This window comes from Anopheles coluzzii, chromosome 2 (genome assembly GCF_943734685.1).
Source record: "Anopheles coluzzii chromosome 2, AcolN3, whole genome shotgun sequence".
Lineage (NCBI taxonomy): Eukaryota > Metazoa > Arthropoda > Insecta > Diptera > Culicidae > Anopheles > Anopheles coluzzii.
The window spans coordinates 11,732,534-11,745,613 of record NC_064670.1 but is presented as its reverse complement, the minus strand read 5'-3'; the positions used below and the strand labels follow the sequence as shown (position 1 = coordinate 11,745,613).

Below are 13,080 nucleotides of genomic sequence, written 5' to 3'. Positions count from 1 at the left end.
GATAATAAGATCTGGAAAGAACCGGTGCAGCTAGATCCTTTGCGTCTTGTTGCAACAAAAGCCCATCTTAATAAAGGATCGCTTCTTCGTTCTTCCTTAATTAATATTTTGAAGAATTACTGCTTCCCAAAAAGAACGTTCTACGTCATCATGAACAAAGAAACGTCATGGAATGATGGCCCTGTGAGCAAGATAACCACATTCGTTAAGACACACAAACGCATCGCTGTCCATATGTTTATAAACCCAAGCACCGTACTTCGCGTTTGTCACCAATCGATTTAATTGGTCTACTCGTCGTAAACCAACCAACTTGTGCAGCCCTAAACTGTCCTAAGCACCCGCTTCTCCTCTCCCCGCAAGTGGCAAAAGACACACATGCGGATGTTTCGGATCCGTGGCCACTCTACCGCTCGATATGGTATTATTATCACGTAGTAAATGTGCGGTTTTATGACGATCCAACCCCGAACTCTGCCCCAAATGGAAGCGAGTGGCGCCCAACGTGTCGCTGGCAGTGAGACGATAGACGGGGAACCGGGGGTTTTTGTTTTGGGTGCCCCTGCAATTTGGGTGCTCCCAGCGCTAGGTTGGTTGTCTCTGACTCGATTGACTGGCACAAGGAATCATAGAAAAGGCGGTCAATGTACGATTTTATAGCTAGCTTCTCCTTTAATGCCTGTGCGGGCGCCGGAACTGTTGATCGATCGGGTGAAGCATTCCTTTGTTGTATAGACTGTACAATCAAAGAAGGAGCAGTGGGAGATCTTAAAATGTCTAGGAACCCTAAAGACTTTGGAGCATCCAACACAATGCCTTGCGCGCTGATCACTGATACTTTATGACACGAGCATACTATCTAAAACATTCTATTCGGCGGGTTCTACAGAGACGCCCAGTCGGTTCAGGATTCAGAATATAGCACCCAGACCTGGGTCGCTAGGGCAATGCTGGATCTTTGGTAGGTTTCATCTAGCAGTTTATGATGCTTCATTTCTTTCATTTAGTATCGATCCGGTCGTTAATTATTCCGCACACGAACAAGAATGATTTATAACCCGCTAACTGTTCACGACACGCAGCGATCTTCCGAATTGCGTGATTCTAGCGTAATTAGCTCTTCCACTCGCTAGAACCACCAGTGAGATGCGGAACAATTCTTGTTGGAATTCATGAGTGAAGAGTTGTAGAGAGATAAAGCGCAAGGAAAGATCACCTGTGGTGCAACGTTGATCGATCAAAAAGCCCGCACCCCGAACCCCGGTTGACCCACTTACACCAAGCACTGGAGATTGCATTGTATCGCTGTTAATTGGATTACATGTACCCGCCGCCGCGTGTGCATTCAATCTACACCGGGCGTAAACCTTTCGTTTATCATGCTACCTTCATTTGTTTTATTGTATCGTAATCAAACACAATTTTGTTCCTTCCCGTTGTCTCCCGACAACAACCGCATACAAATCCCGTTAACATGCTGGGCCACAAACTCCCCCAACAATGCCCTCGCAAAGCAAAACCCGCCGACATGCTTCCGCTTAATGAAATTCGAACTTGCAATAAATCACTGCAAATCGTTAATCCATTCCGGTTGCCAAAATGCATCAAAGCATCAGACTCCGGTCCGCTTTTGGGGACTCGCGGTGACTTCAATATGGGAAGCGGAATTCGACAGGGTTACACATACCTCTCGAATTTCGCTTTGCATCCCTGCGAGCGTGGTGGAAAGGAAAGCGGATACAAAAGCTCGTAAAGGTAAAGGAAATGGTGTTCCGAAAACAACAAAACACTACATTCATCACCGGACAATGATGGAGAGCAGGAAGAAAAAAATTGATTTCATTCAGTGCACATTTCGGTTCGCGGAGTGTTTTTGGGGTGGAAGGGTGATCGAGCAAGAAGGGATCGTTGGACGTAAATTGAAAGCTAAATGTAGCAAAACGATTGTAAAAATTGTGTGTTTGTTGTTTTCCGTTTTTTGCCCCTTTTCCCTTTTATCATACATAAAACCAATTTACCAGTGCAGCCATTTTGGTGTAGTGTCTGGCCAATGTCAGTGAAGTTATATGTTGTATATCTGTGTCCTTTTGTGTTTGGTTTCCCTGTAGTCACCCCCCGTCTTGGCGGGTGATATTAAACCCATTTATCTGATACAAATGTGCGCTGCACTGCGAGCAGTATAAACCACCGACCGAACACCTCATCAGATATGATCTTGAGAAGTCAATCTTCAGTGAGCATTATCGCCGTAGCACCTTTAACACCCTCTCCTGCATCCCAGCATCGATTGCGGTTACGCCGGTGCGCCAACCGATACGATTCCGTTCGAAAACGGTTTAACCACATTGCATCGATAGCAGGAAGATCACTTGCGATCGTCCGCTCGTTTATCGCTGAATCATATCGATATCGCTTCTTAGCGGTGGATATGTGGATACTTTGGTTTTCAACACCTCCAAAAACAGACGATCGACTGTTACTGGGAAATGGTTCTGCATCGCTCTCGAAACGTCCACCCAGTTCCAACAGCACCATTAACCACAAACCGAGCAGTGTTGTGGTGATAAATTTCAATTAATTGTCTGCGCAAAATCGCCCCAAACTCGTGTTTATGGTAAACCCGAATTTAAATCGATCGTTTTACTGAGTGTCCTTAAGGAATGTGGCGCGAGTGGGGTGAGCATAGAAGACAAAAAAGAAACGGGCCTTTTTTATTTTAAACTAAGCGATGAGAACCGTCTTTGAACCAAAAAATAACGACTCATTTCGTTTTACTGTTTGTCATTAATTTCAATAGCAAGCAGTTGGGGCTGCACTTAAAAGCTCGGCAGGGTGTAGATGGTTCTGATGAATGTTCATTTATCTTGTGCAAAACCTAACGCCGTAGCAACTGTTGGCGAAACCGAGCGTATCCGAGCGAGCTGCATTTGCACAAATAGAGGGAAACCTGATGTAAAAAGTAGTTTCTGCTTGAAACAGCCGTCCCATACACCGTGGGTGGATTGGTTTCGATAGGATTGGAGCGAGGGGTGGTTTGTTTTTATTTTTGGATTGAAACCACCTTGTAATGGTTTGCATGTAAGTGTCGCTACTAGCGCCTGCTACCAACCAGAAGGCTCTATCTAGTCCTGACTTAGCGAAGCAGAGATTAGCGGCATTAAAAATCTCTCCCCACACCGAAAAGATAGGACTCATTTCGGGCAGGAAACGAACATACATCAAGCACACACACACACACACATATGTAGAAAAGGGATAAAAGTGAAGATTACCCGCTAATCCTTTCCCGCCCCGATATCTTTCTACCAAAATAAACACATTTCATTTTTCATCAACAGCAACGTTACAGCAACAACAAAAAAACCCCAAACGAAACTCTTCCAGCCATCAGCCCGCACCATTTGACCATGAAAAGTGGACAACCGAACTGGCTGGTGCACTTCTCCCGGATGACGAAGCCACAGGGAAGCAGAAACAAAAACTAAAAACCCACCGATTGGCGACGAAGTCATAAAAATTCAAATACGATCAAACCTTGGTACGATTTCGCGCGCGCGCGAGCGTGCGGGATATGTTGTGGGACGAAAGCCAACACAACCCACCCAGGCCTGCTTGCTTTTGTGTGTCCCCTAGTGTCTTTTTTTTTGTTGCTGTTGCTATTAAGATGGCAGGTGGACACACACCACGGGTCCACTCATTTGGGCCTGGGCACTTGGTGCAGCAGGTCTCCCGTTTGGTATGTGAAGTTTTGCAAACCGCGGGGACCTAAGAACCTCCACTCCAGCCAAACGTACCAGTGTTTGGAGGGAAGGTGCGTGGAGATTTCATGTGTGTGTGTGTGCCCGTTTGCCTTCCTTCCAGCGGTAACTGTTTGGCAAGTGACAGTTTTAATTCGCAAAGGCGAATTTGAGATCTGGTCCTGTCGTTTGCAACCCCAATGTATTACTCAACTTTTTCAACGGATTTAGAATTCGCCGAACATTTCTTCTTGCATTTCACTTACTTTTACGTGTTATTTCCCACACTTTTATCACTTGTCGCAATTTTCAACTGTTCTAATATCCAGCACTGCGTTTGCACTTTTTGTGTGTGTGTTTGATAATCCTGGTCAAAACACACTCACACAGCACGCTACGATTCGAGTTTTCGAGCACTTTTCCTAACGCATGAAAAACGCCCCAATCGAGAAGGGCTTAAGAGGCTCGCCTACTGGATCACTAGGGAGTTACCTTCACGTTTGTTTTTTTCAAAATTTTACTGTCACACACAAACACACAGACACGATCGCACAAACGCACTCTGCAATCATCTCACCGCGTGGTGAGGATTCAAAGAACCACCGAACCTAACGATCATGTTTGTCACTTTCCTACGTACTTGCTCTGCTATTTAACGTTCGTATAGCAAACACGGAAACCCTTCCGACGATGGGGGTGCCACCTCTGGCGCCCTTGCAACAGGGCTCTTCGATCGGAAGTATGCCGTTCCCGCCAGCCAGGTTCGGTTGGTGTGGTGGCGGTTCCGCTGCTCAGTTCCTCAGGGGTTTACGCGAGCTACTACTGCCCTCTAGAGCTGATCGCGCCGACGGTTCGAAGCAAACTAATAGTCGCTGGCCGTGCTGCGGAATCGACCCGCCGCTGGTGTGCAGGGTTCTCGAGCTCGAAACACACACACACACACCCGCACGCACGGTGCGGATCGTACGGCGCTCTCTCACGCTCACGCTCTGGACCTTTGGACCGCGCGGCCGCACACGTCTCTCGCGAGAAACGTGACGCATGCTCACCGACTCGACGGCGACTCAAAACGGAGGCTGGTTGAGATCGGCTGCTGCTGCTGCTGCTGCTGATCGGCTCTTGTGGGACGTGTGGGACTCCCGTACTCTGTGTGTGCTCTCCTCTGCCCTTCCGTCATAGTGCGTATTGCTACACCGTGGAGTTGGAGCGATCATCTGGCGATCCTTTTGGCTTTGCATGTGGAATTTTTGCCGAAACCATGTGGTATCTTTTGTGGGTTGTCAATGAACAAGCCGATCGTCGCTTCCTGTCCCTAATGGGGGAGAAACGATGAGTAACGCGTCTCCGACCAGTGGGGGGAACTATTTTCTTTTTCAAGGTCCAGGTTTTGAAATTCCTGGAGTGTCTTTATAACATCCAACTACTTCATGGTTGATGAAAAGAAGCAGTGTTTCCTGTACAACCATTTATTAATGAAGAAATCGAAGACCAGTCAGCAGTTCAGACAGATCCAAACCGATGGTTCACAGTAAGTCATTCGCAGTCGTTTTATCAGTCTTATCACAACCATAGGCACACACCTCAACTTTGGAGCGCAAACTACCCGCCCGGGTTATCAAAAATGTATCAACTCAACACTCCCCTCAGCAAAGACGGCATCGAAGTCGGACGATCAAAACAATTCCCGACGCCCTTCGATTACTCACTGGAAGATACCCCTTTTCCGTGTTTTTTATAGGGTTCAATTAACAAAATAGACGCACTCACACAGGCCACCGAGATGTTGATACCCTGGCCTAGAATGGGGCCCAGTGCGCCCAGTACCAACCAACTGTCTGTGATGGACTAGCACCTTTGCCAGTGCAGATCCACAATATCTCTGCGCTTGGACTTAGGTAGCGCGTTTCGACATGCGCCAGTATGACGTCAAACTATATATCCCGCTGCCGGTTGAGTGTTATCGGACGATTGGCAAAACCTCCCAAGCTGCTGCCAAGCTGACCGAGCCCGCAAAAAGCAAACTGTGGCGTCATCGAACCGTTTCCACCGTGTCTATCAGTAGAACGTGAATCTTTTCAGAAATCAAAGCGCAACCGAGAGTGCAGGGCAAGGAAAGCTAAAAAACAAAGACATAGGAAAAGGGAAAAAATCACATGCGAAGGTACTGCGAGACAGCCCAATCGGCACGATATTGAATGATCCGATTATCACTGCGTTTGCGTTTGTTTTGGTACATGACGCCGTTGTTGAAGGTTTGTGGTTTGGCGGGGGTTTGCGCTACAGTCGGTGCGCACCACACCACGTTTATGGTGGCATCTCGTGCTTCCCGATGTTGGCATGATAGCATGATACACACTGACGCAGGATCTTCTAAGCACACTGCACACGCAACTTGTTACTACAACCTTTGAACAGTTAGGGGAAGATAAGGGAAGGCGTTTTTTGGGGTGTGTAAGTCCAATGACACAGCATAGCCTTAGTACAGCAGATTGAAGATGATTCGATATCAGGTGTACAATCTTAGCTGTTTAGTATAGTAAAATAAGATTATTTTTAGTTAATTTCAACATTAAACACGATACACGATCCAGACCAGACAAAATCCATCTGTGTCGTGCTTTTTACGAACAAATGCAATATTCATCTTCACCAACTTCCCTTACCAAACAAAGATAAACGACATAATCTGCATCGTAAACTACAACGGCGGGAGTAATAAGATTGATGCCGTTGCTGCAACGTTACCTGCGGCCAAACATCAACCCCACGTGCGTAACGTTAATCGCAACGTTTAAAACAAAACTACGCACAGTGCTGGTGTATGCGATTGTAGTTTGTTGCAAATGCATACAATTAAACTGCCTCGCTCCAACCAATCCACGTCCCCAACGGTTGCAAGCTACCCCCCGCCCGAGCTGGGAAGCTGCGTTTAATGATGGACATTTTTTCTAATTAATAGCGAGCACCCTATCGCCCACTTGTTATGCACACGCCCGCCCGTTGAGCCGCTTTCGGGCGGCCTACTGTGGGGCAAGATCGTTTACTCTATTTGTTCTACAAAACACTTTGGCCGTAACTTGTAGAGCAGCTGATCGTAACCGAGCTTATTGTATGATAAAATGGTAAACTAAGCAGTACCATGAGCTTTGACATCTTTCTTCCCATCTTTCGGGCAATACAATTAAACAGAGCAGCACTCTTTCCGCTCAAGAGTTCGACATCGTTCGCGACGAACCAATGAGGAAGTGCGTGCGAAGAGATCACTCATCTCGATCGGTGCCCGAGAAAAAAGGGTTCTCCTCTCCTGAACGGAAATCTCTGCCTTCCGAGACAGATGGTCACAACTACGCGGGGCAGGCCGACGATGGCCAGCCAGAGGGGGGGGGGGCAAACTCATCGACTCGTAAAGAGGTTCCCCAGTGGGGCGGTGGCAACGACGGCGACGATGTAACCGATGTGACCGCCCGTCCGGCCGCACCGTAGCCATTCGACACTACGATGGCGGGCGAGCGCGGCGCGACCTTCAGCACTACAAACACGGCCTGTTCCAGTTGGCGTATATGGCGAATGAATGAATTAAATCTGTGCATATAATGTGTGAGAGCAATATATCCAACTGATTTTATTTTTTGTTATTGCTTCTCTCTTTTCTCTCTCGCTCTGAGCCGCACCGCAAACAACCCCTCAGAGCCCTCCACATCTCAACCATCATGATCGGATGGATCGATGCATTTTCGAGCAGTTCCTAAATGCAGCAATTGACACTCGGGGGCACCTTTTTTTTCGTTGCACCTCCCAATTCATCCTCCAATCGTTGATTTTTCCCCATCAGCTACACCCAGTCCGGGTGGGCTTTGGTGGACACGCTGTAACACGAATAGAACCGTCGCCACTCAATCGTCCACGGGCGATGATAAGATGGTGCATCGTGCTTGACCACACAGACACGTTTCAGACAGACTGCACCATCTGGCCACAGTGCCCCCTGGTCAGAGAACACAGTACTGCTCTACCTGGTCGCCTTAGGTGGGTCCAAAAAAGGGCCAAAAAGCTCGAGGTCTCGTCGTATGCGTTTGGTGCGTTTAAAAGCTTGACATTAAAATTTATAATTCGCAAGTGCTCGCAAGCGGAATCCCCCCAGTGGGCCTAGAAGGTCCTTCTGTTTACTTCTTCTCCTTCTTCTTCTTCTTGTTATTGCTTGTCTTTGCTCGCTAATGGCCACAAAACACTTGGCCAGAATGGTGATTTATCCGATTGGCGAGTTATTTATAGCCTCCCCAAACCCAACGATGGGGTCAGCTACCATGGCTGGAGGGGTTCGAGCGCGCCGCACATACGCCCCCCTCTCTCTCTCTCTCTCTCTCTCTTTCTCGGAGGGCGACATGTTCGTCCACTCAATGTACAAAAATGGTTTGCCCTTCTTGGAGCATGAGGGGGAACAGCTGTTTCATCGATCGATCGTGCAATATTTTAGCCACCCGAATGCCTGATGCAGCACAGGGACAACACGGCCTGCTGATAGATGATGGTCCCTATGCCCAATGCGCCCTCACCTAGGCGCCAGCTCCTCCCTCATCGTCAGCCCGATAACGATCATACCACCAGCCCGGTTCTTCGAACGATTGGCCTTCGACGTCATACGACAATAATTAAGCTTACTTTTGCACTAATGCACCTCGTTTCGTCCTTAGCGGCGTCTGCTCATCATAAACCAAAAGCCATCAAAACGCGCCGTGACGATCCTTTTTGGGCGAATCCGCGGGGGAACAAGAGCATTTTTGATTGACTTCTCAGTGGTGCGGTGCATCATCATTTTTATTAAACTGCTTTTAATTACATGCAATACCGCAGCGCTGACCTTCAGCTTTTCTCAGAGGGGGGACAGTATTTTTTGGAAAGGAGATCCGCTGAAGACATCACGCACGCGGGCTGCAAACTCATCGATCTCATGATCGACACGAGAACGGCCAAAACCTAACCTGCCCCAAACACAATCGAATGTTTTGCGCAACAACATTCCACTAGAAATGAGTCCTTCTGCACAACAATTGGGGAAAAAAGGCACTGGCATCAACATCAACATGTTTCTTTTCCCAAAATAACTACGGCACTGGAGTGGCGCCATACCTGAGCTATCTGCATGCCCAAACTCTTCAGGATAATGTGAAGCAACGCGGATAAAAATAGTTCCCCTCGGACAAAGCCAACCGTAAAGCATTGCAAATTTATCTTACGACTATGCTTTTTTCCCCTGCATTTGGGTATGCCCCTTACAGGTTGATCAAAAGCAGACGAGCCTCCCTTGCGAACCAGCAAATAACAGCAAAACATCAACACATGAACCCCACAAAAAAACCCCGCTTGCCCGCTTCAAGTGAGTTCTTCCCACTACCGCTGTCTACCTGATGATTATTTTTAGTCACACATAGCGGCCACCTCGCGCGCTTAGTGGCGTCAGACCCCGAAACCGTAATGTTGATCGTGACCGATCGATCATCAGCTGTGTATGCACACTACGGTGGATGGTTTGCTGAGGTCGTTTGTCAATGAAGTCTAACGATTGGCCGAAGTTTGTCAGTAAAAAATAAAAAAACAAAAACCATGCTGCCAGTACATCGTCACCGAGTTGCCGATAATTCACATAAATTTGTACAAAACGGTTGCCCACGGCACCGCGGCGCCCTATTCCTTGTCGCTTGTGTGAAGTTTTTCGTCCGTCAGTCGTTCATACCACCGTCATCCCATAGCCTACTTATGAGCGCGTTACTATGTAGTTACCTATGAGGGGAGGGGAGGCTGATGGCTACTATGAATTACGCCAGAGCGCAATGTTGTTGTTCGAACCATTGAAGCGGTGCAGCTATTTTAGTGTAATTTTCATATTAAAAATTGCACACAACCAGCACAACTACCTCTTTGCCACACCATACGTCGGGCTCCTACTAGCTCAGGTATGGCGTCGCGCGCATATTTAGCAAGCACGAGGCATGCAAATTCTTAGCCCAAACAGTCCAATAGTGTGATGGGAACTTCAGCTGCCACAGACGCAAGTCAAAACAACATATATCTTCCTGTAAAGGTGAGGGAGTGTAGTTGGTGAAAAGGGCATATAACGCGGACTGGTTATCGCTGGCTGCTGTTTACAAATCTGTTCACAAACAACACATTCGAAGGTGAACACAGAAAAAAGCTCCACCGTCAGCAAATCTCCCTCCTGTATGGTGTGGTGTGTGTTTCGTGAACCAATTTCAATGCGGGGACTTGTCAAGTACGTTATCTGCGAGGACGATCCGCATGAGGAACGATCCATATCCGGACTTGTAACAGCCGTTGCATTTAGCAATATACCACCGAGCCGCTTCGTTGCAATTGCTTTTTATTGCGATATGACTCTCAACACTCGCCTTTCAAAGTCAACACTCGATCTGGAAATCTTAACACTACCCTTAGGAACAGCCAAAACTCAAAGTATTTGCATATTACCAATTGGTTCAATCAAAGTACACTCAGCAGTTGGGTGCGGTTTGCATTTCCCCCAGTCAAATTGCAACCCATCATCGGTTGCCGACTTTAATCAGCCACCTTTCCCATTTTCGGACCACCGTACCCGGTGTGATGCCAGGTGATGATGTGTAAGCCCCGCTTTTTCTCTGGCTACTGCGGTCTGGATGATCGTAAAAGTATAATGCGGTTAATGTGCATTCAGCTGGCCATGGTTTATGTACACATCGCCATACATGTCGGAGACCACCTCACGAGTGGCGATTCTGAGTGTTCGCTAGACCGTATAGACAGGAGGGATACACTGGGGATTACCATTTTCGATGTACAATAATGGGTCACAGTGACAGTGTACCATTACGCGAAGGGGGAGGGTAAATAACAGTGTAAAATTAGGCAGCAAGACAAATATCTACACAATGACGCAAAGTTGTGCTATTAACATTCGCGGGAGATAATCGAGACAAGATTACCGTTGATATCTTAAAGAATAAAGTTGTCAAAGATGGTGTAACGATACGATTTTATTAAGCATTTTTAGGGATGTCCTGATCACCTTACCTACCAGACGCTTCGTTTTACGATCGTGCTCCAGACGTGCTCCTAAGAATGGGACGAATTACTGTGCATCAGCATGGCGCTGGGCTCATCGGGAATACTGATCTGGAACTGTAGCAACACCACCAGATACGTAACCATCGTGGCAAGCAGCTAGAAATATGGTGTTAAAACATCCCACATCATCAATCGACACTAAACCCCCCTCATCCACACCAGACCCGTGACTTACCGACTTAAACAGCGTGCGATTAACGTCGAAAAACCCGCCAAGATTGATGCTGGAAGGATTCATCTCGGTCGCACGCAGAAACATATTAATCTCCGTCTGCGCGTCCGTGTTCATCCAGCTCAGCTCCACCATCAGCAGCTTCTTCTGGAAGTTGGTGCGCACATTGAACGACGCGTAGTGCGCCTCGTCGCAGATGTAGAACAGCAGCCCCACGCTACAGAAGGCGGTCACCGCCAGCCCGATGTCCTTCACGCCGAAGCCGTCCGAAATTTGCGACATCAGCCCATAGATCGAAAGCGTTATGATGAAGAACAGATACAGACAGATGAACGTGAACGTGTAGCAGGTGGAAAAGCCCGTATCCCGTGCCAGCTTGCTCAGCCGTAACCATAGCGACCGATACTCGGACACCTTCGCCGCCGGGCCGACGTGCCGCAGCGCGCGCTGAAAGTCTTCCGCCAGTATTTTCGCGGTAATGCTGAGCGTCTCACAGGCCATATACCAGTACCCGCCCATCATGTAGGTGATCGTGTCGAGCACACAGTACGGGATGACCTGCAGCAGCTTGAAGTCCACCATCGTCACGTGCGTGATGGCGACCGAGAGGGAGCACAGGATCGGCAGCAGGATCGCTATGACCTGCGCTTTGGTGCGCAGGCGCAACTCCAGCGCCCGGCCCGACGTTTCCCGGTAGACGGTTTCGAAATCGACCCACCCATTCACGACCGACACGACCTTGCGCGATTCGTACCACATCAGCGGTATGATCAGGATCGGCAGAATGTTCACGATGAACAGGTACGCAATGACGGACTCCTCGAAGCGACCCTCGAGCGTGCGCACGATCTCGATGCGATTGAGCAGGATGAAGGCAATGTACACGGTGAGCAGCAGGAAAAACAGCACACAGTACGTCATCGACGGGGAGGCAAGGACAAAAGCGGTTCCGCCCGACGGGAGCCGCGTGTACGGCAGCACACCGATGGCACGCAGCACCAGGTAGATCGGTTTGGAGCTCTCAAACACCATACACTAACCGCGGAGAAGCATAAACCTCAATTAGAGTGTCAAGAAATGTTCCTCACGTGATATGGAGTCAGTCGTTTTCCCATGTAACTCACCGTTTGATCCGCAGGGACCGCATCCACAAACGCCTCCTTCGGTGTCAGCGGTGGAAAGCCAACGCGATTGTTAAACACGGTCGCGTTCCGTCTGGCGGCCTGCCGTGGTGGCACGTTCACGTTCGCGTCATCCGCGATGGGTTTTACGTCGAGAAACACGTTCCGGTTGCGCTTTGGCTCGTGCACCGAACTCCTCTCGATGCGCATCGTGTCCGCGTTGAAGTAGAGACTCATGGCTGTGGCAACGGTGTCCAGTCCAAATTCCAGCTTACCCCCGGTAGGGATGACGTCTTGCAAGGGAATGTGTTTTGGGGAGTTCGCAGACTCTGCGATCACTTTCCGTTTTGGGGCGTTGGTCGCCAGCCCAATGTGCATTTCCAGTCTTGAAGGTTAATGGATAATCGATGGTGCTATGCCTGTGCCCGCTTTAGCTGTGCATGGGCATGGATGGAATTATTTAATTATTCAGTGTCAACAACACATCACAGGCACCTTCTCCGTGTAAGCCGCCCTTCTTTGCTAGGTGTGTGTGCCCTAGATGCCCTACAAAAGAAGGACGCATTTTATTGATCCATTGTCTTGAGACGAGTGGCTTCATCCATTCGTCACTCTAGTCAATACTATATGCACCATCATCACAGGCTCCAATGAAGCCTTATCTGCATAGATATTAAACCTTTTAGCGAACGTAGTGCATAAAATCGATCCCCTATATTAGTCCTTCAAGGGCATCAGCAGTACTGTTTAGTGATTAGTGAGAAATGGACCAAACGAAGACAGGCGATCCCCTGCACGCGTTTGTGGGTAGCAGCGTTTAAGCGGATTATTAATGCCTGTCTTCGTGCGTCACCTGAGAGGTGTTTTGATTTATTCCGCTTTTAAAGTTTATCTTCAAAGATTAAATGCACATAAAATGGGTTTCGTGGGGGCA

General features: G+C 48.3%; 2 protein-coding genes across 3 annotated transcripts in view; both read right to left on the bottom strand.

Annotated features, from left to right (window-relative positions):
• The window catches only part of LOC120948956 (uncharacterized), a 56,363-nt gene extending 51,617 nt beyond the window's left edge, over positions 1-4,746 (bottom strand). For both annotated transcript variants that reach the window (XM_040365840.2, XM_040365842.2), the window contains exon 1: positions 4,004-4,746. The gene's annotated coding sequence lies outside the window, so the exon portion shown is untranslated. The remainder of the gene's footprint in view (positions 1-4,003) is intronic.
• Positions 4,747-10,744: 5,998 nt separating this feature from the next.
• LOC120953193 (gustatory and odorant receptor 24) lies at positions 10,745-12,687 on the bottom strand. Its single transcript, XM_040372937.2, has 3 exons — positions 12,150-12,687; positions 11,029-12,060; positions 10,745-10,949 (listed from the first exon to the last, which is right to left on the bottom strand). Exons 1-3 carry the CDS (start codon positions 12,522-12,524, stop codon positions 10,842-10,844), a joined length of 1,515 nt encoding a protein of 504 aa, XP_040228871.2. The 5' UTR covers positions 12,525-12,687; the 3' UTR covers positions 10,745-10,841.
• Positions 12,688-13,080: the final 393 nt, after the last annotated feature.

Bases quoted from the DNA above. Each gene is read 5' to 3' on its own strand.
- LOC120953193 (XM_040372937.2), bottom strand. From the start codon at position 12,524: ATGCACATTGGGCTGGCGACCAACGCCCCAAAACGGAAAGTGATCGCA. The intron at 12,061-12,149 runs GTGAGTTACATG...CTCCGCGGTTAG, and splicing joins CGGTCCCTGCGGATCAAACG to TGTATGGTGTTTGAGAGCTC. The intron at 10,950-11,028 runs GTAAGTCACGGG...CCATATTTCTAG, and splicing joins ATCGCACGCTGTTTAAGTCG to CTGCTTGCCACGATGGTTAC.